General features: G+C 46.1%; 1 protein-coding gene across 1 annotated transcript; it reads right to left on the bottom strand.

Moving 5' to 3' along the window:
• LOC310747467 (uncharacterized protein) lies at nucleotides 1-26,162 on the bottom strand (the record flags this gene model as incomplete). Its single annotated transcript, XM_083581835.1, has 11 exons — nucleotides 1-1,204; nucleotides 2,834-2,895; nucleotides 6,014-6,114; nucleotides 8,755-8,916; nucleotides 13,690-13,852; nucleotides 15,292-15,348; nucleotides 17,683-17,837; nucleotides 19,008-19,066; nucleotides 19,215-19,333; nucleotides 21,301-21,414; nucleotides 24,881-26,162. 11 exons carry the CDS (start codon nucleotides 26,160-26,162, stop codon nucleotides 1,166-1,168), a joined length of 2,313 nt encoding a protein of 770 aa, XP_083437961.1. The 3' UTR covers nucleotides 1-1,165.

Below are 26,162 nucleotides of genomic sequence, written 5' to 3' on the forward strand. Positions count from 1 at the left end.
TTTTTCTCTCCTTTTATTTGCCAAAGAAAGATCTGATTTTGGTGGCATCTATTTAATCTTTCCAAAATGCCCCACATGGTGTATTGATCCATGTGGCTTTCTGAAAAACTGCCTTTTCACCCCACACGCCTGGTACACAGTTAACTCCCCAACAAAAGGAATTTGAATGTCACACACACACGATTTGCCATGCTTTTAAATTCTTTTCTTTTGTAAAATGCATGTGCTGCTTAATTGCAAATAGAATCTCTCGTTTTACGAAAAAATAAACCAAATATTAAAGGTAACAATAAAAGGCAGAGTTAAAAACAGGAAATCAAAAAACCCCAAAAAAGATTAATATTATAAATTAAAATCAGTTCCAGAGTGAGGTATTGATGGTGATATATTAGATTTGAAACTATGAGTTGTCTGTGCAAAGTTAGAAGTCCTGGACAACCATGTGTATCAGAAGAAGTCGTTGATAGTGTTTGCACCGCCATTCAACAAAGCCTGGGAAAATCAACACATAGGGCGAGTCGCGTTTGGGCAGAAATGGATTACCGGTTCGATGTGTGTCATGTGACAAAGGGTGTACACAAAGAACATCTGTGACTGTTTCTAAAAAAAACTTTAAACATTCCCCTACAATTCTGTTACAGGTAACGTAAGATATATTACATTCTTCTTTTTTTTACAGCGCATTGAAACTGTATACTTCATTATGAATCACCCTGTATTTTTTTAAAAAATGGCAAATTAGGTGGGGTGTATTGGGGGCAGACACAGAAATGGGTTGGCCACACCTGCATATAATTTAAAGATGAGGACTCCAACATATCTTGCTTAGGGAAATCGAAGGAACCACTCTGTGATGTTTCCTTCCCTCCATGGATTGTAGCACAGTTTATGGATTCTTTTTTGTGCAAACAGTCATGTGTACTCTTTGTTGGTTCCTCTACGGATCTGTTTTGAACAGAGTGGTCTTCTTCATAATAGGCTGAGAGTCTCATCCAGGAAACAGTTTCAGAAGAATTTTTTAAAGCTGGCATGCTGAACTCCACTGCCACCCATCAGACCCGCCTTTCTGTTAGTGGGCTTCCAGTTGCGATCCGTTGGGTGTTAAGTTTCTTCATTCGCCTCAACTCCTGGAGGGAACTATCCGAAACGAGTCTCAGGGTGGGAATCAACACTGGGTTGTTATCTCTGGCTTCTGGAACTGCAGCTGCAAAGAGAAGAAGTATAAAGTGTCATGTACTGAAGTTCTCACCCTGGGCCAGCAGGGAGATACTGTAGATAGTTATGCAAATAAGGGATCGAAAGTGACGTTCAGTGATTGGATAGTTTTAGAAAGTTGTTACAGTAACGTTGTACTGGAGCTCTATATAAGCAGGCTGACTGAACCCTTCAGTTCAGTTCTGTTCTGGCCTGTGAATAAACAAGAGCTGTTTGAAGAATCGTTGTGTCGTCTGATATGTTCACCCATAACTTAACATAAAGTGTGTTGTGCGGTGCATGAAAAAGCAGGACTCATTTGAAACCAGAAGAAACTCGAAACTCTGCTTCTTCCTGACTTTGAAAGTAGCTGCGTATTTAATAGAGTGAATATTGCCTGTGATCGTTGCAAAACATCAGAGACAGAATAAAATTGCCACAACTGCTGAATGAGAATCAAAGTTGTATGAGTTTGCCACGACGGCAAGCTTATTGCTTATGTAAGGGGTACAGGATATGCATGACAAAGCTATACACATTTAGGATACTTTTATCAATTTTTGGCATGCATACAGTTTATGTAATTTTATAAATTATGATTTTGGATCTGTGGAATCAACAGGGCTTGTTAACAAAGGAGATGTGAAAAAAACAAATTGGTGTTTGGAATTGTGGTTTTAAATTTATTTATTTTTATAGAAAAAACAAAACCTAATCACTTGCGTATTTGCATCACACAGCTAAGTCTGAACTGAAATATTTCCCCTTTTTACTGCCACATTTGCTAATTAATGTGGAGAAGGGGCTCATCAATATTAAGGGAGGGTAATATGGGGGTGACAAGACCGTCATCTTGCTTCAGTAATGGACTGGATGAGAGCCGACAAACTGAAGCTCAATCCAGATAGGACTGAGGCACTGTCAGTGGGCGGTTCCCTTGACCAGATGGACGGGAGGTTGCCTTCTCCCTCTGAAGGAGCAGATAAGATAGCTTGTGTGGTCCTCCTGGAACCTTTGCTGTTGCTTGAGGTTCAGGTGGCCTCAGTGGCCTTCCATCAGCTTTAGCTGGTGGTCCAGTTGTGCCCCTATTAGGACTGGGATAGCTTAACTTCTGTTGTCTATGCTCTGGTAACCCTTAGGCTGGATTACTGCAAAGTGTTATATGTAGGGCTGCCTCTGAAGACGGTTCGGAAGCTCCAGTGGCCTTGTTGCTCACCGGGGCAAGATGGTTTGAGCATATAACTGACTGCCAATCATATAACCAGCTGCCAATCAGTTTCTCGGCCCAATTCAAAGTGCTGGTTTTGACCTATAAAGACTCAAATGGCTCAGGCCTTTCGAACTGTGTGGTGTGTGTGTTGTTTGTTACTATGTTATGTATTTTTGTGTTTCTACATTTTAACACCCCCCCCCCCAGTGATCCTCGGATGAAGGGCGGAATAGAAATTTAATAAATAGTAACTGGTGCTGGCAATGATTCATATGTTGACCGATGGCTATTACTACATCTCTCATGTTTCATAATGGCGTAGATCTCCATGCTTGCTTTCGCCGTCTACACAATCGTCATCTGTCGATTGATCTCAGGAGATGATAACCGAAAAAAATCTGCCCAAGATGAAACTATAGCTGTACATACCTGCATTTCAGTGTCTACTGCATCAAGAGTTGGTCTGAACACCCGTTTTCTGTCTTCAAGTCCTAAGAAACAATGAGTATTATTATTATTATGATTATTATTGTTACGTTGTGGGTAGACATAGCAGACGACACAGCGATTCTTCCAAAGCAGCTCTTTATTTGTAAGCTGGAACAGAACTGAACTGAAGAGCTCAGTCAGCCTGCTTATATAGAGCTCCAGAACAATGTAACTGTTGCCATTTTCTAAAACTATCCAATCACTGAACGTCACTTTCGATCCTTCATTTGCATACAAACTATCCAATCAATGAACGTCACTTTCGATCCTTCATTTGCATACAAACTATCCAATCAATGAACGTCACTTTCGATCCTTCATTTGCATAACTATCTACAGTATCCCCCTGCTGGCCCAGGGTGAGAACTTCAGTACATATTATTATTATTATTTGTATACCACCCTTCCTCCAAGGATCAAGGGGCAGTTCACAACACAGAAACACAAAAATGCATGCCATAGTAACAAACAAAAGCAACAACGCTCCTTTCACATAGTATTAGTATTTCTTAATTTAAGAGCAGCAAGAGTATTGGAATGATTTATTGGCCATAACCCAGAAAGCCCCTTTCACAGCCTTTCCTGGGTGCACACAGTGAGGCTTCTCACTTCTGCCTCCCTAAGGGAATAGCTCAGTCGGTAGAGATGGAGACTCTTAATCACAGGGTTCGAGCCCCACATTGGGGGAAAGATTCCTGCACTGCAGGGGGTTGGACTAGATGATCCTCGTTGTTAAGTTGTGGGTGAACGTATCAGACAACACAGCGATTCTTCAAACAGCTTTTGTTTATTCACAGGCCAGAACAGAACTGAACTGAAGGGTTCAGCCAGCCTGCTTATATAGAGCTCCACTACAACGCAACAGTAACAACTTTCCGTAAGTATCCAATTACTGAATGTCATCTTCAATTCCTTATTTGCATATGTGGACCTGATTGAAAACTATCTACAGTATCCCCCTGCTGGCCTAGGGTGAGAACTTCAGAACACAGAACACTTGTGGTCCCTTCGAACCCTACGATTCTATGCTTTGGGGCTGCATTGCACCAAAGTTTTGAGCCAAAGCTCTGAGATGACAGTCCTGGCCAGTGGTGTTGCGTCCTTTGCTGGCACCCGGGGTGTGTGTGCCGGCTGGGAATGCAGGCGAGGAGTGGAGGGTGAACGAAACCTGCAGCACCAACCCAGCCATCGCCACCAATGCCACTGGGCAGGCACAGAGCATGGAGAGTTCATGGGGTCATGTTGCGCTTCCTGCCCACCTGCACAGGAGAGAGTCCGGCTGGCCAAAGAGGCCCTTGGTGGTTACATCCCCCTGACGCTGGCCGGGCAGCCGTTCAGCGAGGAGGCCAGGGATGTGGTGGCAAGGCCAGGCCAGGCCAGGCTCTAGGGCCCAAAGGCTCCTGATTGCAGGCAGAGTGGGGCAGGGAGCCCCGTATGGGGGTGCCTGATTTGCGCCCTCTCAAAATCATGCACCCAGGGCCACGGCCCTCCTTCCCGCCCTCACGCCTGTGGCCAGCAAGATATCACGCTGCAAATACCGCCTTGCTGATGGCATAATTGTTATAAGAATTTTAAGGTCTCAGATATAGAATCAATATTCATAAATGCACACATATCTAAATATATGAACCATGTGTCTGAAATAGTATGGGAGAGCAATTCTGAAGCCATTTGGACTCTCCCAATCAGTGGCGTAGCGTGGGGGGTGCAGGGGGGGCCAGCCGCACCGGGCGCAACATCTGGGGGTTAGGGCAAATCCACGGGTTAGGGGGCGCAAATCCACGGGTTAGGGGGCGCAAATTACTTGCCTTGCCCCGGGTGCTGACAACCCAGGCTACGCCACTGCTCCCAATGACCTCAATATAACTCTGAGGTAAGGGAGGCAAATGGGGAAAGCCTTCCCATTGTCTTTTTGCTTACAAATCCTGTCTTAAGGGCATATTTGTGTATGAATAGGGTGAGCCTAGGGCTTGATGATCAAAAGGTTGGCGGTTCGAATCCCCGCGACGGGGTGAACTCCCGTTGTTCAGTCCCTGCTCCGGCCAACCTAGCAGTACGAAAGCACGTCAAAGTGCAAGTAGATAAATAGGTACCGCTCCGGCGGGAAGGTAAACAGCGTTTCCGTGCGCTGCTCTGGTTCTGCTGGTCTCATGACCCGGAAGCTGTACGCTGGCTCCCTTGGCCAATAAAGCGAGATGAGCGCCGCAACCCCAGAGTCGGCCACGGCTGGACCTAATGGTCAGGGATCCCTTTACCTTTACCTTTAAGGAAGGCAAATGGGGAAAGCCTTCACATTGTCTTTTCGCTTGCAAATCCTGTCATAAGGGCACATTTGTGTATGAATAGGGTGAGCCTGTGACCTGGATTCAAGAACTAAAGTATTAACCATCACCAAAGAATGGCCAGGCTGCCCAGGTAAAGCAATCAGTGATCATTATTAGGTATCCTCGCAGACAGGATTTCTGCTGTAGACCTGCCTCCTTCTGTGATGTAAATATATATATACATACACACACACACACACACACACACACACATATATATACACACACACACACACACACACACACATATATATATATATATATGGGGGTGGTATTGAGCTACAGGTTGGGGAGTTTCAAGAGACTATATAAGGGCTTGCGCAGCATTGCCGGGTTCTCCTCTCTCCTGCGTGTGGCGAGTGGGGACCCTGTTGCAATAGTTCCTTGAATAAAGATCGGGCTTACTAGCTGCTTTGCTTCTCAGTATACAGTGGTACCTCTGGTTGCAAACGGGATCCGTTCCGGAGGCCTGTTTGCAACCTGAAAAGAACGCAACCTGTGACTGCGCGTCTGCATGCGCGGGTCACAATTCGCCGCTTCTGCGCATGCGCGTGGCGTCATTTTGTGCGTCTGCGCGTGCGCGAGCAGCGAAACCCAGAAGTAACCCTTTCCGGTACTTCTGGGACGCAACCTGAAAACGCGCAAAACATAAGATGAAGTATGACTATACTCTGGTTGGCCTCTGTTACAGTACTTCTCCTACCAATATGGAACCCACTTAAGGACTCTATGGGGGCTCTGGAATACCCCATAAGGGAAAAGGAGCAGTTTTTCTTATAACATAAGAAAAACTTACCATCCTCGCAGGCTGCTTTATTCACGATGCTCAGGCCTGCGGAAGGCTTCCATTCTTCCTCTTCATCCTCCACGTACCAGAGCTCCTCTCCGTCAAGGAAGCTGCAAGAACAATATGCCCATGTCACCAGAGGCCTTTCTCTTGGGCATGGTCGGCCAATTGGTGTTAAAAAAGGACAGAGCTTTCTTTATGTACGCTACAACAGCAGCAAGAATACTCATTGCAAAGTATTGGAAGACGCAAGATCTACCCACCCTGGAAGAGTGGCAGATGAAGTTGATTGACTTTATGGGATTGGCAGAAATGACCGGCAGAATCCGCGACCAGGGAGAAGAGTCGGCAGAAGAAGAATGGAAGAAATTCAAGGACTATTTACAGAAATACTGCAATACTAATGAATGTTGAATGATGTTGGATTGAAATTAAGTGGTTTCTAGCTGTAATGGTATAAAAGAATATGAAAAAATGGTTCTTTTTTTTATAAAAGTAAAAGTTTAAGCCACAATAATTTAAGATGTTGGATAGAAAATAAGGTGTTTTTTAACTGTAATGCTATGAGATAAGGATTTGCTGGACAAATAATTTGAACTGGAATACAAGAAGGGGAGGTATGAGGAGGTCAGGGAAATATGTTACTGAAAAACAAGTTGTGAACTTTATGTGTTTTTATTATTTTTTCTTTTTTCTTTTTTCTCTTTGTTTGTATAAAATGGAAAACTCTAATAAATATCTTATATATAAAAAAAGAACAATATGCACATGTCACTCCTAGGATGACGCCTCCTGGAAAAGGTTGCACATTCTCTCTCTCTCTCTCCCTCCCACAGGGATGCCAGCTCAAGGGCTTCCATTGCCTGAGGCAGCAGCCTCACGCTACCTAACGGGTGGGCTGTCCTTGTCTCTCTGTCTTCATCATTACCACACCCTCCATGTTCTGCCTTGTCAACGGAGAAATCTGAGGGCTCCCTTGGACAAAAAACAAGGACACCAGCCGGGAATACCAGAGCAAAACAGCAGCCAGTAGGCTTGGTCTTTATTGAAGACTGTCGCGACAGGACTCCCACCTGCCGCAAGGTGGAACAAGATGGAAGCCCCAAACAAAAGAGCCCCCAAACTTTTATTAGCTGCTAATCCCCATGTTACACCCCCCCCAACTACATCACTCATACATCATGAAAGGGGAGGTGTGGTGGCAGTAATCTGAGCATCCTGGACCCTGCCCCATGGTTCTCCTTGCCCTCCACCAAACACCCATCAAGTGTCACAAAAAAGATATTTACATTTCCCTGTTTCCCAGCCAAGTTAATCACACCCTTTTGTCTTCATCTGGGTTTGTTATTTCTGGAATAACAATACCTGTCTGGCACTCAGGTATCAGGATGCCAGCGATTATCACTCAGGCAGAGGGGCTGCTGAGTAGCTGAGCTCACCTGTCTATATGAATTTCTGAAGTTTTCCCAGTGAGCCAGTACATAGATACATTTATCAGTGAATTCTTACATTTGGTATCGTGCCGCAAAGGCCCTTTGAATAGATAGGAAGAAACTGTGATGAAGTGTTTCGTGGGGACAAATCACAAAAGTCACAAAAGTGATTGTGCTGGTTTTGGTAGTGGGCTGCATGTGCATGATATCTGCTGGAGTGGCAACCCTCCCTTCAACCTAGACATAAATTCCTGCAACAGCCTCAGAAGTCCAATTTTTCAATTCTTTCTATCTGCACCCCCATTTACACAACCCAGAAATATAGCCCTGTTAATGTTCCTGCATGTCCCTCTCAGAGATCCGAGGACAACCTGGGCCTTTTCTAACTCAAGAGAAAACTTCGTTCAGTTCACATACAATGGTATCTCGGTTTTCTAGCATCTTAGAAGCCGAAAACCTGGAAGTAATTGCTTCCATTTTCAAACGCGCCTCAGAAGTTGAACGGCTTCCCCTGTGTGGTTCCCCCCCCCCCAATTTTCTCAATGGAAATTGCAGGTGGCCCTCTGCACCTCGGTTTTCAAACGTTTCGGAAGCCGAATGGTCTTCCAGAATGGATTACATTCGAAAACCAAGGTACCACTGTATTAATGTGAAGTCGCCTAACAATTGCCACTTGCGCAGGGCAATACGTGAACTAAAACACAGCAGCCCTTCAGAAACACCCCCCCCCCCACCATTTTCTGAATTTTGCCATGCGGTTCTTGAACCGAAACGGGCACATAAAAAAGTGTGTTGTGAAAAATTGTGCACGAAAATGCTTATATTTGTGAAATACTGTTTCCTCCCCCCCCCCCGGTGAAAATACTGTATATTAAAAACCATTCTATACGGGGAATTTGCTTGAAAAAATGGACATGGGGACACACACAGTGTGTACCTCGGGTTAAGTGCTTAATTCGTTCCAGAGGTCCATACTTAACCTGAAACTGTTCTTAACCTGAAACACCACTTTAGCTAATGGGGCCTCCTGCTGCCGCCGCGCCACTGGAGCATGATTTCTGTTCTCATCCTGAAGCAAAGTTCTTAACCCGAGGTAATATTTCTGGGTTAGCGGAGTCTGTAACCTGAAGCGTCTGTAACCTGAAGCGTATGTAACCCAAGGTACCACTGTATATAATGCAAACTAATGAGGCAAGAACTGAAAAAGTTGGCAGGGTGGGGGATAAACTGAGAGAAACCGAGAATGATAGAATCATCCATCATTCTTTCTCTCTCTCAGTGAACCAAGTTCTCCATTGGAACTCTTGTGTTTCTTACCTCTCTTTAGATTTCTTCTTCATGGCTCTGAAGAGAAAGAAAGCCAGGACAGCACTGGTCACAAACAAGATGGCGAGCCCAATACCAAGGCCCACCTCACTCTTCTGGAAGCGTGTCTCGCAAAAATCTCCTGTGTACCAAAACTTGTCCATATCACTGCACCTGTGTGGGAAAAGATAGAGGGGGGAGGGGATGAGAAATGTTGCTATACCCCAAACCTTAGCATGCAACCCTCTTTTTTTTTTAAAAAAAGCATATTTATTAACAGTTTAAACACTACAAAAGAAAAGAAATTAAAACAAAACAATACAGTACAATACAATACAAAAACAAAGACACTACATAACACTAACACTAAAACATTCAACTAACAAAACAAAACAAAAACAATTTAAAACACATCCAGTAGTTTCAATATCTTATCTTTCATTCACTTGTTTCAACGACCTCCTCACACCTCCCTTTTTGTATTCCACTTCAGTTAACTGTTTCAGCAATTCCTTTCCTTCTTCCTCTGTTTTCTGTCCTGTACTTTATCTTAACATATTCTAACCTTATTTTTTCCTTTTAATACATTAGTAATCTATTTGTACTTAGTTCCTTGTAACATTTCTACTAAAGCCATATAACTTCATTCCAACATTTTCCTAACATTCATTGATTTTACAGTATTTCTGTAAATAATCTTTAAACTTTTTCCAGTCTTCTTCCACCGACTCTTCTCCCTGGTCTCGGATTCTGCCAGTCATTTCCGCCAGTTCCATATAGTCCATCAACTTCATCTGCCATAGCATGCAACCCTCTTGAGGCCACTGACATCTTCATCTGCGAGCGTTTGGTGTCCCTTCACGCATCGTTCTTCCTCCCCGAATTTAATTTTAATTTGGTCATCTCTGCTTGAAAGGCGCACTTGGAGGGACTGCCGATCCCCTATCGCAGTAAACAAAGCCAGGAAGATCCTGGAAAGCGCAGTGGCTCATTGAGTGGCAGCACTGGGGGGTCGGGTCATTGACCACCCTAACATGTAAGGAGGCCCTCTGAAAATTGGCTTCCAGGTGGAGAGGTCAAAATTAGAAACAGAATTGTTAGAACCCAATACTAAGAATTTGTCAAGAATGTACAACTTGTTGTTGAAATGGAATACACAGGACGAGACAGTTAAATCAGTTATGATTAAATGGGCACAAGATATTGGTCATGACATCATGTTTGCTGACTGGGAACAGTTATGGACCACCAGTATAAAATTTACGGCATGTAATGCCTTAAGAGAGAATATTATGAAAATGATTTATAGGTGGTACATGACTCCAGTCAAGCTTGCAAAAATTTATCACTTGCCTAATAATAAATGCTGGAAATGTAATGAAACTGAAGGTACCTTTTACCACCTTTGGTGGACGTGCCCAAGGATTAAGGTCTTCTGGGAAATGATTTATAATGAAATGAAAAAGGTGCTTAAATGCACATTCATGAAGAAACCAGAGGCCTTTCTCCTGGGCATGGTGGGCCAATTGGTGTCAAGGAAAGATAGGACGTTCTTTATGTATGCTACAACAGCAGCAAGAGTTCTTTTAGCAAAGTATTGGAAGACACAAGAACTACCCACGCTGGAAGAGTGGCAGACGAAGGTGATAGACTATATGGGACTGGCTGAGATGACTGGCAGAATCCGCGACCAAGGGAAAGAGACGGTGGAAGAAGATTGGAAGAAATTTAAAGTTTATCTTAAGAACTGTTGTAAAATTAATGAGTGCTAAAATGTCATGGGTAATGTGAAACAAAATTGCAGTGATAAATAATTGGGTAAGAGAAAAAGGATTAAAGAAAGTGAATTATAAGTAATTGGAACTAGGGGTTGCTGAAAAAGTTTAAAATAGGGATGCAGAAAAGGGAGGTATGGGGAAGTCGTTAAATAAGGTTTAAGAAAAAGAGGTTATGAAACTATACGTGTTTACATGTTTGTTTGTCTGTGTATTGTTAGTTGTATTGTGTTTTAATTTATGTTGGAAAATTAATAAAAATTTATATATAAAAAGGAGGCCCTCTACCGCGAGGATGGCGTGCATCTTTCCAAAGAGGGAAATGATGTTTGGTTGAATGACATATTTGCTAGGATTAGGGATTGGTTGCAGGTTTGAGGGTAGTGGCAGCGAGCTTCGCTCAAGCGGCGGTTAGGCATTGGTAGGGATATTGTTATTTTGATGTTTGGGGGGAAGAGCGCCATCACCTCCCCCAAATATTGAAGGGTAGTCCGGTAAAGGATTCCGGGGGGGGGGCGTGGCCTCGTCCGAAACCTATGGAGGCCAGGGCCTAAAGCGCGGCCCCGAACGGTGACCCCGGGCGAGTACCTAGTCGATGTGCATCAGCAGGGCTCCCTCTGCTGGTGTTAACCCTTCTCAGTCTTCAAGCAAACAGGCTGAAGCCGGATAGTCGGATAGGACCAATGCCTAAGCCCAGTGGCGTAGCGTGGGGGGTGCAGGGGGACTGGGCGCACCGGGCGCAACATCTGGGGGGGGCGCGCTCGCACTCGCAGCTCTCTGCCCCTACCTGGCTCACTCACTCTCTCTCACTGCAGTGCTGGCTGTGCGAATCCGATCCGAGCCGCTGGGTCGCCGCCCACTGTGGAGGGGGTGGGTGCCAGGCGTGCGGTGCAGAGAGAGAGCGAGGGACTATCTGGGGGAGGGACAGTGCAACGGCTGCCCAGCGCAGCGCTGAGCGCGGGAGAGAACCACACCAGACCAGCCCAGGCAGCAGCTAGAAGAAGCTGGCAGCGGCGGCAGGTTAGGGGTTAGGGGGCGCAAATTACTTGCCTTGCCCCGGGTTAGGGGGCGCAAATTACTTGCCTTGCCCTGGGTGCTGACAACCCACGCTACGCCGCTGCCTAAGCCAATACCACTCTTAAAGGTAAAGGTACCCCTGCCCGTACGGGCCAGTCTTGCCAGACTCTAGGGTTGTGCGCTCATCTCACTCTATAGGCCGGGAGCCAGCGCTGTCCGCAGACACTTCCGGGTCACGTGGCAGCGTGACAAGCTGCATCTGGCGAGCCAGCGCAGCACACGGAACGCCGTTTACCTTCCCGCTGGTAAGCGGTCCCTATTTATCTACTTGCACCCGGGGGCGCTTTTGAACTGCTACATTGGCAGGCGCTGGGACCGAACGACGGGAGCGCACCCCGCCGCGGGGATTCGAACCGCTGACCATGCGATCGGCAAGTCTTAGGCGCTGAGGTTTTACCCACAGCGCCACCCGCGTCCCACATACCACTCTTACCTGTAGCCAATAAAGTTGTGGCCAATTTTAGTCCATTAACCTTAATCCATGGTATCACGTGTCTTTATTTCTACTGGGGGAGGTGGGAACTCGCCACGCAATGTCCCAATACACCTGCATTCTCTTACTTGCATTATATCAGGGTGAAAATAACTCAGGAACACGGAAGTCGCAGCAGGACTGATGCCCACGAGAACGAGAAAGAGAAGTGAAGGCAGAATACAGGGGTGGACTTTGGCAATACGGTGTCCTGAGCAAGGACAGAATTTGGCATCCTCAAAAAAATATTTCTTATTTTCACAATAATTGTCAGGGACTGAGCAGAGGAGGGGAAGGAATGGTGGATAATGCCTCCTCAGCCGGAACCTTCCAGAGAAGAGGGAGATAGTATAGATTTACAACAGTGGTTTTGCAGGGGGTCACAGCTCAGAGACAGAAGAGGGGCAAAGCTGAGAAATAATGGAAGAAGCAGAGCAGAAACAGCTGGCGGACACGTTATCACTAAAGAGCATTCCAGACCCCCCCTTCTCCCCAAACCCAGCGAGCGTTAAAAGTAGGAGAGCAGAGAGCTAAGAGACAATTGGCCCTAGACAGCCACCATAAGGGGGATGGAGCCGTTGACGACTGAGAAGGGGAGGGGGGAAATCCTCTCTTAAGGGCATATTTGTGTATGAATAGGGTGAGCCTGTGACCTGGGACTCAGGAACTGGAGTATTAACCATCACCAAAGAATGGCCAGGCTGCCCAGGTAAAGCAATCAGTGACCATTATCAGGTATCTGGCAAACAGGATTTCTGCTGTAGACCCACCACCTTCTGTGATGTATGTATGATGTTTTGAGGGGTAGTCGTGAGCTACAGGGTGGGCAATTTCAAAAGTCTATATAAGGGCTTACACACCATTGTTCTGGGTTCCTCCTCCTCCTCTGTGTGGTAAGGGGGGACACGTTGCAATAGTTTAATAAAGATCAGGCTTACTAGCTGCTTTGCTTCTCAGTATTCTCTGGTTGGCCTCCGTTATTTTCTCCTACCGATAAGGAACCTACGCAAGGACTCTATATGGGCTCTTGATACCTCATAAGGCAGGCTTCCTCAAACTCAGCCCTCCAGATGTTTTGAGACTACAATTCCCATCATCCCTGACCACTGGTCCTGCTATCTAGGGATCATGGGAGTTGTAGGCCAAAAACATCTAGAGGGCCGTGTTTGAGGAAGCCTGCCATATGGGAAAAGGAGCAGGTTTTCCCTATAACAGCTGGTTTTCAACATGGAGGGAATTGCTGACGTGACACTATACTACCTTCCCGCCGGAGCAGTACCTATTTATCTACTTGCACTTTGACGTGCTTTTGAACTGCTAGGTTGGCAGGAGCAGGGACCGAGCAATGGGAGCTCACCCCGTTGCGGGGATTCGAACCACCGACCTTCTGATCGGCAAGTCCTAGGCTCTGTGGTTTAACCCACAGCGCCACCTGTGTCCCTACATTTTGTTAACAACGTGCTAATGAGAACTTTTGCAGGACATGTGAGGGGGGAAATGGGGTGTGTGTGTGTGAGTGCAGACAGGTATAGGGGTCATTATTTTTAGCTTTAAGTAGTGGGTGGGCTGAAGAGCCTGGAGCTGGGGGGTTTTCTGCTACGCCCCCGCCGCCTGTCCACTTACAAGCACTCGGGGCCTGTTTCACGAACGCGACACTCTCCATAGTGGCAGTTCCAGGAGGTCTTTGTGCCCTTGGTGCAGTTGGTAATACAGCGCAATGTTCCCGTGGACATATCGGCGTAATAGTAGGCTGCATATTGAGGCTTGACAATATTTTTGCAATAATCTGGGAAAGACAAAAAAGGAAGAAATCTGGTCGTTTGGTGCAAGTCAAAGCAAAGGGGCTTAACAAGTCAGTTTGCTGAAACTTGCTGTCTACTTTCAGTGCCTAAATGAGAGATTTCCTGGTAGAATAACCCAGACCAATCACTGGGAGCACTCATGGAAATCTTAAAAAGCAGAGAGATACATGGCGCATGGGTTTGTCAATGACATCCAGTCTCAGGGGTGGGATACTGTATTGGCCCGAATATAAGCCGCACCCGAATATAAGCCGCGCCTGTAAAATTGGAGGGGGGGGAGGGAAAAAAATTAAAATTAGCAAAGATCTACCACACAAATGATAATTTATGCTGGAAGTGTAAAGAAAAAGAAGGCACTTTTTATCATATGTGGTGGACGTGTCCTAAGGTGAAAGACTTCTGGGAAAAGATATATAATGAGCTGAAAATATATTTATTAAAAAACCAGAAGCCTTTCTACTTGGAATAATAGGATTGGAACTGCCCAAAAAAGATGTTAGTTTTTGTATGCCACTACAGCAGCAAGACTGCTACTAGCTAAAAACTGGAAAACTCAAGAACTACCAACAGTAGAAGAATGGCAGATGAAGATGTTAGACTTTTTGGAGCTGGCTGACCTGAGTGGAAGAATCCGTGATCAGAAAGAAGAGGAATATCAAGAAGATTGCAAGAAATTTAAAGACTATTTAGCTAAATATTGTAACATAAGATAATAAGAAGTTACTTGAAAGTATCAAATAGGCTTAGGATTAGAGTAAGAATGAATTGTAAATGTGGAGAGTAGTTTTTTAAAAAAAACTGGGCAATGGCGCACCACCCGCCCGTGACTCTGGAGCCTTCCCTGATCTCCTTCCCCCTTCCCCCTTTGTTTTGGCAGATCAGGGGAGGCTCAGGAGCCATGGGCGGCCAGCCGTTGCCCAGGAGGTGCCAGCCTGGTAGTGCAGTTGGCTCTGGCTGGCTTCAGGGAGCTGCTCACTGCCGTGGCGCAAGAAAAATGGCGGACACCACGGCAGCAAGCAGCTCCTGAAGCCAGCTGGCGCCAATTGCGCTAACAGGCTGGCTCTGGGCTGCTGAGGCTGCCGCTGCCACGTTTCCCAGGGACAGATTTGCAAATCTGGGGACCTTCCGGGGACGGAATTTGTGCATGGCCTGTACCTCTCTGTCCAGGAAAGCAAATGGTATTATCACATCCTAGCCAGACAAAAGCACTGAAGGAACACTTGAATCTGGGTTTATGAGGGCTATTTCTTGAGGGGAGTGGCTGTGGCTTGGGCGAGAGTCCAGAAAGAGAGGCCTGAGGCATTTGACCCTCTAGCCCAAGGTTCCCCACTCCTTCAGCTATGGGGAAAATACTGCGAATGCAACATAAGGGGACTTGAAGAGACTCTCCCTTCTCCCTCCCATTCCCATATCTAGTACTCACCTGCTGCCGAAAAATTTCTAACCAGAGCGGGGGACTCTAAAACACGGAAACAGTAGTCTGGAACAAGAAGGAGAAGATTGTATTGTTCAGTTCCAGAATATTATTATTATTATTACCTTGCACATCATAAACTATCTAATGTGTGTCACAAAGACAGGACTCGTCCACACCTCTGCTTCTCGCTTGCCTAGAAAACATGGCTCCAAGCAGTTTTCCATTTAATCAACACTTTCTGTGGGTTGGGACGCGGGGTGGCGCTGTGGGTAAAACCTCAGTGCCTAGGACTTGCCGATCGTATGGTCGGCGGTTCAAATCCCCGCGGCGGGGTGAGCTCCCGTCATTCGGTCCCAGCTCCTGCCCACCTAGCAGTTCGAAAGCACCCTTAAGTGCAAGTAGATAAATAGGTACCGCTTTATAGCGGGAAGGTAAACGGCGTTTCCGTGTGCTGCTCTGGTGCCGGTTCGCCAGAGCAGCTTCGTCACACTGGCCACATGACCCGGAAATGTCTTCGGACAGCGCTGGCCCCCGGCCTCTTAAGCGAGATGGGCGCGCAACCCCAGAGTCGGTCACGACTGGCCCGTACTGGCAGGGGTACCTTTACCTTTTCTGTGGGTTAAACCACAGAGCCTAGGACTTGCCGATCAGAAGGTCGGCGGTTCGAATCCCTGCGATGGGGTGAGCTCCCGTTGCTCGGTCCCAGCTCCTGCCAACCTAGCAGTTCGAAAGCACGTCAAAGTGCAAGTAGATAAATAGGTACCGCTCCGGCGGGAAGGTAAACAGCATTTCCTTGCGCTGCTCTGGTTCACCAGAAGCGGCTTAGTCATGCTGGCCACATGACCCGGAAGCTGTACGCCGGCTCCCTCGGCCAATAAAGCAAGATGAGCGCCACAACCCCAGAGTCAGTCACCTTTCTACACCAAATGCACAGGTCTGAGCAGTTTTCCTATTGCCCCGGTCCTTTCCCAGGGAAAAGCCTGCCCGCTTTCTAGTGCTAAATTGGAGCAAACCTCAAACCACCTCAACAAAACACACAGATGGGTAACTCTCCCTAGCTTGGAGATTTACACAGCCTGCATGTCTTTGCTAACACAAAGACTGCATTATATTTTTTGTAATGAGGCCAAGTTCTTTGCTTTTTTAAATCGTTTGGAACCTTTCTTTTTCATTACTTTTACTGCCGATGGATGAGATTTGTTTACTGGAACTGCTGGGACTCTGTAAGTAAAAACTTCACTGATGTCTAGGTGTCTGTGATTTATTCTAGCCTAAGTACTTTCACTGGAAACGTTTGTTTAAAGGTAGATGAGGGCAGATGTAAAATCCAACCAAGTTTTCACATAGCAATCAACCATAGTGCTAACTCTGCTAGGAAAGGTCAAGAATCTCTTCCCAAACCTTCTCTCTCCAACAGTGAATAGTCCTTTCTTGATGTAACCAAGAGATACGTCACTGTATCAATTCCCAGAGGCCAAAAATATATACCGTATTTTTCGCTCTATAACACGCACCCGACCATAACACGCACATAGTTTTTAGAGGAGGAAAACAAGGGAAAAAAATATTCTAAACGAAACAGTGGATGTATGATTTTTGTGGTTCATGCTGTGGCCACAGACATGTGATCTGACAGTGAGTTTGGAGTAGCCCAATGCAAAAATCCTGAGGAGCCATGTGGATCCATGTTTGTAACCACGTTTTTGCACCACTGCGGCCCCAGGCAACAGTGGGTGCGTGATTTTTTTGGTGCAAGCTGTAGCCATGGACATGCTATGTGATCTGATGGTGAATTTGGGGTGACCCAGTGCAAAAATCCTGAGGATCCATGTGGATCCGTGCTTTGTAACCACATTTTAAGTGGGGAGGGAAGGAAAAGCACTCAAGGGACAAGGAGCACACGTGGGGTGGGTGGAGAAGGATACTGCTAATAATGAAGAAGAGGGGGTATAAGGGGAGGAACCAACCGGACAGGACTCGTGTAAGCGGCTCCTCTCCCCTCCCGCTTTGCTCCTTTAAAGAAGCAGGCTCTCTGTCCCTCTCTCTTCCCCACTCAGCGGCTCTTCTCCCGCTTTGCTGTTTCAAAGCGAGACACGGAGGAGGGAAGGAAGGGGAACCATGGATCCTCTGCTCACGACTGCAGCAGATTCCCCCCGCCACCCGTAGGCATTCCCTCCATAACATGCACAGACATTTCCCCTTACTTTCTAGAAGGAAAAAAGTGAGTGTTATGGTGCAAAAAATACGGTACATATCAGAATATTTGTTCATAAAGGGACCATAAGTCTCTGGTGTTATTTGATGCTAACGAAACCAAACTTTATAGCTAAGTCCCTGGAACTTTGCTCAGAGGAGGGAAGCAATATTAAAACTGGAACTCTGTTCTTCAGAACTTACCTTGGTCCTGCTGGCTACAGTTCCTGGTGTTGGCTTGTTCCAACTGCTTCACAAGCTCCTGTGTCCGGTTGACGATCTCTCTATCGATAGCACTGACGTTGTTTGGCATATTGATTTCCATGATGATCGTGAAGTTCACATCAATGCTGCCATTGCTAAAACAACAGTGGAGGGAGTACAACATCTCAGATGCTGAGCCACCATTTTGTGGTTTGATAATAAGAAGGGGGGGGCTGCTTCTTTTTGTTCAAACAGACTGTGTATCCAGTGTAAATAAAATAGAACAGTGGTACCTCGGGTTACATACGCTTCAGGTTACATACGCTTCAGGTTACAGACTCTGCTAACCCAGAAATAGTGCTTCAGGTTAAGAACTTTGCTTCAGGATGAGAACAGAAATCGTGTTCTGGCAGTGCGGCGGCAGCAGGAGGCCCCATTAGCTAAAGTGGTGCTTCAGGTTAAGAACAGTTTCAGGTTAAGAACAGACCTTCGGAACGAATTAAGTTCTTAACCCAAGGTACCACTGTACAATAATAGCTCAGTTGGCAGAGTAAAGGTAAAGGGACCCTTGACCATTAGGTCCAGTTGTGACTGACTCTGGGGTTGCGGCGCTCATCTCGCTTTATTGGCCGAGGTAGCCGGCATACAGCTTCTGGGTCATGTGGCCAGCATGACTAAGCTGCTTCTGGCGAACCAGAGCAGCGCACAAAAACGCCGTTTACCTTCCCGCCGGAGTGGTACCTATTTATCTACTTGCACTTTTGATGTGCTTTCGAACTGCTAGGTTGGCAGGAGCAACGGGAGCTCACACCGTCACGGGGATTCAAACCGCCGACATTCTGATTGGTAAGTCCTAGGCTCTGTGGTTTAACCCACAGCGCCACCCGCGTCTCAGTTGGCAGAGTATGAGACTCTTAATCTGAGGGTTGTGGTGAAGACTTCTGCGTTGCAGGGGGTTTGGACTAGATGACTCGCAAGGTCCCTTCCAACTCTACAACTCTATGATTCTAGGATTATCAATACTATATAGATAAAATCGATAGATTTTTTAAAAGTATGCATAACTGAATTATATGTCCAGATTGGCTCTTAATCTGAAACTGTTCTTAACCTGAAGCACCACTTTAGCTAATGGGGCCTCCCGCTGCCGCCACACCGCTGCTGCGCGATTTCTGTTCTCATCCTGAAGCAAAGTTCTTAACCCGAGGTACTATTTCTGGGTTAGCAGAGTCTGTAACCTGAAGCGTATGTAACCTGAAGCGTATGTAACCTGAGGTACCACTGTATATCTCTCTCGCAAGCTGGTCTCTGCCTCAAGTACTCACCTCACGCTCAGTATCATCACATCACGGTATCCGTCCACATTCTTGTAGATTTGTCCCATCTATAATGTCGGGGGTGGTGGGAAACACAGAATATCTTCATAAACAAAGGCATGAAACAGAAATATCTTCATAAACAAAGAGAAAGACCTTTTCAGGTGGGAGTGGCAAGAGAAGATGTTTGAGGGTGAGCCAACGACTCATGGTTACCTCCTTCTTAAAATCTGCCTCCAGTTCTTTAAACTTTTCTGAGTCTGTGTCGTCGTATTCCTTTAGGTACCCCCTGTTGGTGATCTTCACCTTGGCAGCAAATTCCACGGGCACGTTTACTAAAGCGGAGAGAAAGAGAGAGACCCATATTAGCAGCATGGACCAGGAGCTTTCCAGCAAAGTAGCTGTCAAACCTTGAAAGCCAGTCCCTGTGCCGGTAGCAAGAGCAGCAGGTTCTTCACATCAGCCAACAGCTTTGATTTTTTTTAAAAAATATTATTTCTACTTAAACTGCTGAAGACAAGGTCTGTGCAACTTGTGGGATGTAATCCTCTGGAGCAGTCAAGTACAACATTTCCTGTTTGCCTAGAGTGAACATGCGTGGGGAATGTTGGTCCAGCCAGTTGAACTTCCTGTTACACCTGGCTGGAGCATCCTTGCTTTTGCATGTGACTACTTAGGTGGGCGCGACCTTTCCAGACCTGGTAAAAGGCCAAGCCACTTAGCCACATCTCTTATTTTTCGTCCTGCTTCACCTGGACTACACTGTTGGCTGTCAGCCAGCAGTCCCTTGGTTATCTCCCATATGGGGTAGACCTGTTTGTGCATATTTGTAACAATAAGCCTAAAGCCTGCCTTCAGGGATTACACTGTGATCATGAGTAAAACTACTTTTTGTTACTTACGAATAAGACTATTGTGTCTTTATTCTTTTAAGAGGGATCAAAGGAGTCTTACCAGGAATAATAGAACGTATTTCAATCTGGGCAAGCCAGATTGAATTGCTTATTATCTTAAGAGACTCACACGAGTCTGCAACCAGCTTCTTGCTGCGCAAAAGGGAAACACACTCTGCCGTATAAAGAAACTTGCTAGCGCAAGTCAGGAAGGATAATATGAATCAATATATCCTCTCCTGTTACCCACAACGTTCCCACATAACCTGCAAGCTCGCTTCCAGTTTATTGGTCAAAGCTGGGCATGTCTTCACTCGTTTGATCCAGCAGCTTCTGGGCAGCTTCCAAAGCCTGACCTTTAACATTGTGCAAATTGGTCCTCCTAAAGTGAAGAAGCTTTTGCCAGCATCTTAGAGTCCCATCTTGGGGGCCTCTAGCCATGTGATTAAAAACATGTCTACTCTAGAATTGGTCAGCTCAGGTCCATGGGAAAGGAGGAGCACCTGATGCATACCCTCCAAATGTCCCCATTTTCCAGGAATGGTCCCGGAGTTACGAAAACCGTATCAGCTTCTGATTTGATCCCAGAATGTCCCTATTTCCCCTGCCAGTGCAGCTGCTGCTGAGCTTGGGGAGGAAGATGAGCTGGCGCTTGTCCCAAGTGGCAGCGGCAAGGGGGCATCTCCTTGCTGCTCCATCCAAGGTCCAGCCCCGTGTGATGCACCAGCTCTGAGGCATAGGCATTAGGGATTAAGGGTTTTTTCAGGATGGAGGAGGGCATATGTGCTGTTTCCCATTGCTGTCGTGGTCTAAACCACTGAGCCTCTTGCGCTTGCTGATCAGAAGGTCAGCGGTTCAAATCCCCACGATGGGGTGAGCTCCCATTGCTCTGTCCCAGCTCCTGCCAACCTAGCAGTTCAAAAGCACGCCAGTGCAAGTAGATAAATAGATACCGCTCTGGCGGGAAGGTAAACGGCATTTCTGTGCGCTCTGGTTTCCGTCACGGTGTCCCGTCGTGCCAGAAGTGGTTCAGTCATGCTGGCCACATGAGCCAGAAAGTTGTCTGTGGACAAACGCCGGCTCCCTCGGCCTGAAAGCAAGAAGAGCGCCGCAACCTCACAGCTGCCTTTGACTGGAGTTAACCATCCAGGGGTCCTTTCCCTTTACCTATGTGGTTGTGGCATTAGTCCTTATTCTGATAGAAAATGCTCTGGGGAGGGGGCAAAAAAAATTGGGGGGGGCCGAGGAGGGTCAGTTGGCAGGGAGTGAGAAACGTCCCTGTTTTCATCTGAGGGGTGTTAGAGGGTTTGCTGATGCCCTGGTTTTTCTCAACACAAAAGCCACTGGGCAGGGCAGGAGTTTCTACTAGATTGGAAGAATAGGGTCAGGCAGCTCTCGCTTCTACTTACATGTAGCCGAATCGATCTCATCAGCAGCAAATTCACACCGCGGCCCATAGAATAAATTGTCAAGGCACAGACACTTAACACCATCATATGTTCCTCCATTTTCACATTCATTCGCTGGAAGAGAGAAGCAGCAATCTCTGTAAAGAAGAAATCCTGGGAAGTAAACCCCACCCACCGGAACAGAATCCCTTAAAACGACAGGGGGAACTGCCCCTCACAGCTTAAATCAGTATACCCCAACATGGCGCCCTCCATATGTGGCGGACTCCAACTCCCATCAACCCTAGCCGGCTTTACCAAGCCCAATTGGCAGGGATGATAAGAGCTGCAGTGCAAGACGTCAGGAGGTGCACCGAGTCGTGGAAAGCAGGCTTAAAGGATGGGGGAGTAGAATGTGTGGGGGATTGCAGTCAAACTACGCAGGAGGGCTAGTTAGTGCATGAAGGGGTTAAGACCAGAGAGGTCTGCTCCTAGACTCATCTAGGTCACACCCCTTTACCTCCGTGAGGGAGGAAGCGAAGTTGCTTCTCTTTTTTTAAAAATAAATTTTTATTGATTTTCCAACATATATTAAAACACAATACAACTGACAACACATAAACAAACAAACATATAAACACGTATAATTTCATAACCTCTTTTTCTTAAACCTTATTTCAACGACTTCCCCATACCTCCCTTTTCTGCATCCCTGTTTTAAACTTTTCCAGCAACCCCTAATTTCAATTACTTATAATTCACTTTCTTTAATCCTTTTTCTCTTACCCAATTATTTGTCACTGCAATTCTGTTTTACATTACCCATGACATTTTAGCACTCATTAATTTTACAACAGTTCTTAAGATAAACTTTAAATTTCTTCCAGTCTTCTTCCACCGTCTCTTTTCCTTGGTCACGGATTCTGCCAGTCATCTCGGCCAGTCCCATATAGTCTATCACCTTCGTCTGCCACTCTTCCAGCGTGGGTAGTTCTTGTGTCTTCCAATACTTTGCTAAAAGAACTCTTGCTGCTGTTGTAGCATACATAAAGAACGCCCTATCTTTCCTTGGCACCAATTGGCCTACCATGCCCAGGAGAAAGGCCTCTGGTTTCTTATGAAAGGTACACTCAAGGACCTTCTTAATTTCATTATAGATCATTTCCCAGAAGACCTTGATCCTTGGGCACGTCCACCAAAGGTGGTAGAAAGTACCTTCAGTTTCATTACATTTCCAGCATTTATTATTGGGCGTATGATAGATTTTTACAAGCTTGACTGGGGTCATGTACCACCTATAAATCATTTTCATAATGTTCTCTCTTAAGGCATTACATGCCGTAAACTTTATACCGGTAGTCCATAACTGTTCCCAGTCAGCAAACATAATGTCATGACCAATGTCTTGTGCCCATTTAATCATAGCTGATTTAACCATCTCATCCTGTGTATTCCATTTCAACAGCAAGTTATACATTCTTGACAAATTCTTAGTATTGGGTTCCAACAATTCTGTTTCTAATTTTGATCTCTCCACCTGGAAGCCAATTTTCCTGTCCTGTTTGAAAACTTTATTTATCTGGTAATAATGAAGCCAGTCTCTTACTTTAGACTTCAATTTCTCATAGCTCTGCAATTTCACTTTTCCCTCCTCTTGTTCTATAATTTCCCAGTATTTTGGCCATTTAGATTCCATATTAAGTTTTTTCACTTCCTTAGCTTCCATTGGTGACAACCACCTAGGGGTTTTGTTTTCCAACAAATCTGTATACCGAATCCAAACATTATATAGTGCCGAAGTTGCTTCTCTTCCTTTCTCTCACTGTGTTCCAGCCATGTAACCAATCAGAACAGGGGTGTCTGAATTTGCTCAGACCACATGTCTGAAACGAGAGTGTGTGTTTTGCAGCCATGCAGGCACGAATCAAGCCATTTTGATTTTGTAAGTAAAGCATTTTAAACGTACTTAACAGTGTGTGGTCTGTTCATTGCCAGAAGGGGAGATGGGGGCGGGGGCGAACACTGTAAGGAAACTAAACGGGATATCAAAAAGGATCTAACAACCTACAACCCCACACCATACTGCTATTGAAATAATTTTTTTTTTTTTTAATGTCCAGTAGCACCTTAGAGACAAACTAAGTTTGTTCTGGGTATAAGGTTTAATGTGCATGCACACTTCTTCAGATACACTGAAACAGAAGTCACCAGACCTTTATATATAGTGAGAGGGTGGGGAGGGTTTTTTCTCAGAAGGGTAGTAGGAGATGGGTGATTGATTCAATGGGTATGGTAAACCTGTTGACGACTGTTAACGAGTGCAATTAGTTCTACAGGAAGAAGCAAGGGATGGTGTGCAGATGACCAAAAATCGCTTTAGCATATGTAATGAGACAAGAATCCAATACAGTGGTGCCTTGGGTTACATACGCTTCAGGTTACATGCGCTTCAGGTTACAGACTCCGCTAACCCAGAAATAGTGCTTCAGGTTAGGAACTTTGCTACAGGATAAGAACAGAAATCGTGCTCCGGCAGCACGGCGGCAGCAGGAGGCTCCATTAGCTAAAGTCGTGCTTCAGGTTAAGAACAGTTTCAGGTTAAGAATGGACCTCCGGAACGAATTAAGTACTTAACCCGAGGTACCACTGTATCTCTATTCAGACCAGGTCTCTCCATAGTTTTCAGTTTTGTAATACGTTGTACTTCAGCAACTTCTTTTTCAAGTTTGTTTCCATACTGCTGTTTAACTTTGCCTGTTTTAAACCCTCCTGGGGGCTCTCTCCCACTGGAGAGTGTGGAGTATAAATAATAAATTATTATTATTATTATTATTATTGTTGTTGTTGTTGATGATGATGATGTTGTTGTTATTAGTCTGGCAATCTTTTGTTCTGCAACTGGTACTAAGAGGCAAGTTGCATCCAATTGTTGAGCTTGCATGATTAGTTGCCACTGATAGTCTTTTCTCCTGCATGGATTTTTCCAACCCCCTTTCAAGGATGTCTGAGTTGAGCGTCCTTATTGGCTGAGCATGACACAAGTCCCACATTGGCTTTGGGGTAGAGCTAGGGGCAAAGCTCGTGGGCACATAACCTTTGATCTCCAAAGCCACCAGATGGATGGAAGTGCCCCACCTATGGTATCTCTACTCAACCCCTGGGATAACAGAGGCAGAGATTGAGGCCATACTTGGCTCCACCAAGACAGGAAATTGTATTGAAGATTGGCGACGGGGGATACAAGGAAGAAGAAGAAAATTATTCTGTGGAGGAAGGTGGGGGAAAGGCATGTCTACATGAGGCTGCCCCATTATGAAAGAAATCCCAATTGGATCTGCACAGAGGGAGATACGGAGGAGGTGCATGTGTCCCTGAAGAAAGGAAGAAAATTCAGGACACACTCATTCTTTGGGTAGAAACCGTATTAAAGGAAGACGCCTGAATACCTCTAGTGGCCTGATAAGTGGAATCCAAAGAGGGACCCTCATGATTGGGTCCATGCAACCCAATTCAGAAGCTATCTTGATGTTCCAGTTTTGGAGACGGAGCAAAAACAACCCTCTTAAAAATACAGTATTCACAAAGAAGAAGTGATTCTTACCTTGAGGAGTAGTTGTGTGGCTGCTCTGGGTATCTGGGATCGTGGGTGTTGCAGGAGGAGATGTGGTAGAAATAATAGTACTAACTTCTGGTGTTGTCTTGTCACTAACTACTGTTGAATTACTGATGACAATTGTTGTGGTGGGGGTAATATATGTTGAGGACTCTGGGGTGACGTTCTCAGTTGCGCTGCTGGTGACTGGTGAGGAAAAAGTTGTGTCCTCTGGTGCCACGCTTGTGAAAGCTGAGATGGTGCTGGCATCCGTGGACTCTGGGGTGATGAATTCAGTTGTGCTTTGTGTGTCAGGTGAGGAGAAAGTTGTGTCCTCTGGTGACACACTTGTGAAAGCTGAGATGGTGCTGGCATCTGTGGACTCTGGGGTGACGTTCTCAGTTGCACTGCTGGTGACTGGTGAGGAAAAAGTTGTGTCCTCTGGTGCCACGCTTGTGAAAGCTGAGATGGTGCTGGCATCAGTGGACTCTGGGGTGATGAATTCAGTTGTGCTTTGTGTGTCAGGTGAGGAGAAAGTTGTGTCCTCTGGTGCCACGCTTGTGAAAGCTGAGATGGTGCTGGCATCCGTGGACTCTGGGGTGATGAATTCAGTTGTGCTTTGTGTGTCAGGTGAGGAGAAAGTTGTGTCCTCTGGTGACACACTTGTGAAAGCTGAGATGGTGCTGGCATCTGTGGACTCTGGGGTGACGTTCTCAGTTGCGCTGCTGGTGACTGGTGAGGAGAAAGTTGTGTCTTCTGGTGCCACGCTTGTGAAAGCTGAGATGGTGCTGGCATCAGTGGACTCTGAGGTGATGTTCTCAGTTGCGCTGCTGGTGACTGGGGAGGAAAAAGTTGTGTCCTCTGGTGCCACGCTTGTGACAGCTGAGATGGTGCTGGCATCTGTGGACTCTGGGGTGACGTTCTCAGTTGCACTGCTGGTGACTGGTGAGGAAAAAGTTGTGTCCTCTGGTGCCACGCTTGTGAAAGCTGAGATGGTGCTGGCATCCGTGGACTCTGGGGTGATGAATTCAGTTGTGCTTTGTGTGTCAGGTGAGGAGAAAGTTGTGTCCTCTGGTGACACACTTGTGAAAGCTGAGATGGTGCTGGCATCCGTGGACTCTGGGGTGACGTTCTCTGTTACGCTGCTGGTGACTGGTGAGGAAAAAGTTGTATCCTCCGGTGCCATGCTTGTAATAGCTGAGATGGTGCTGCCATCAGTGGACTCTGGGGTGATGTTCTCAGTTGTGCTGCTGGTGACTGGTGAGGAAAACGTTGTATCCTCTGGTGCCAT

Source organism: Podarcis filfolensis (genome assembly GCF_964270895.1).
Source record: "Podarcis filfolensis genome assembly, chromosome: 13".
NCBI classification, from domain to species: Eukaryota; Metazoa; Chordata; class Lepidosauria; order Squamata; family Lacertidae; genus Podarcis; species Podarcis filfolensis.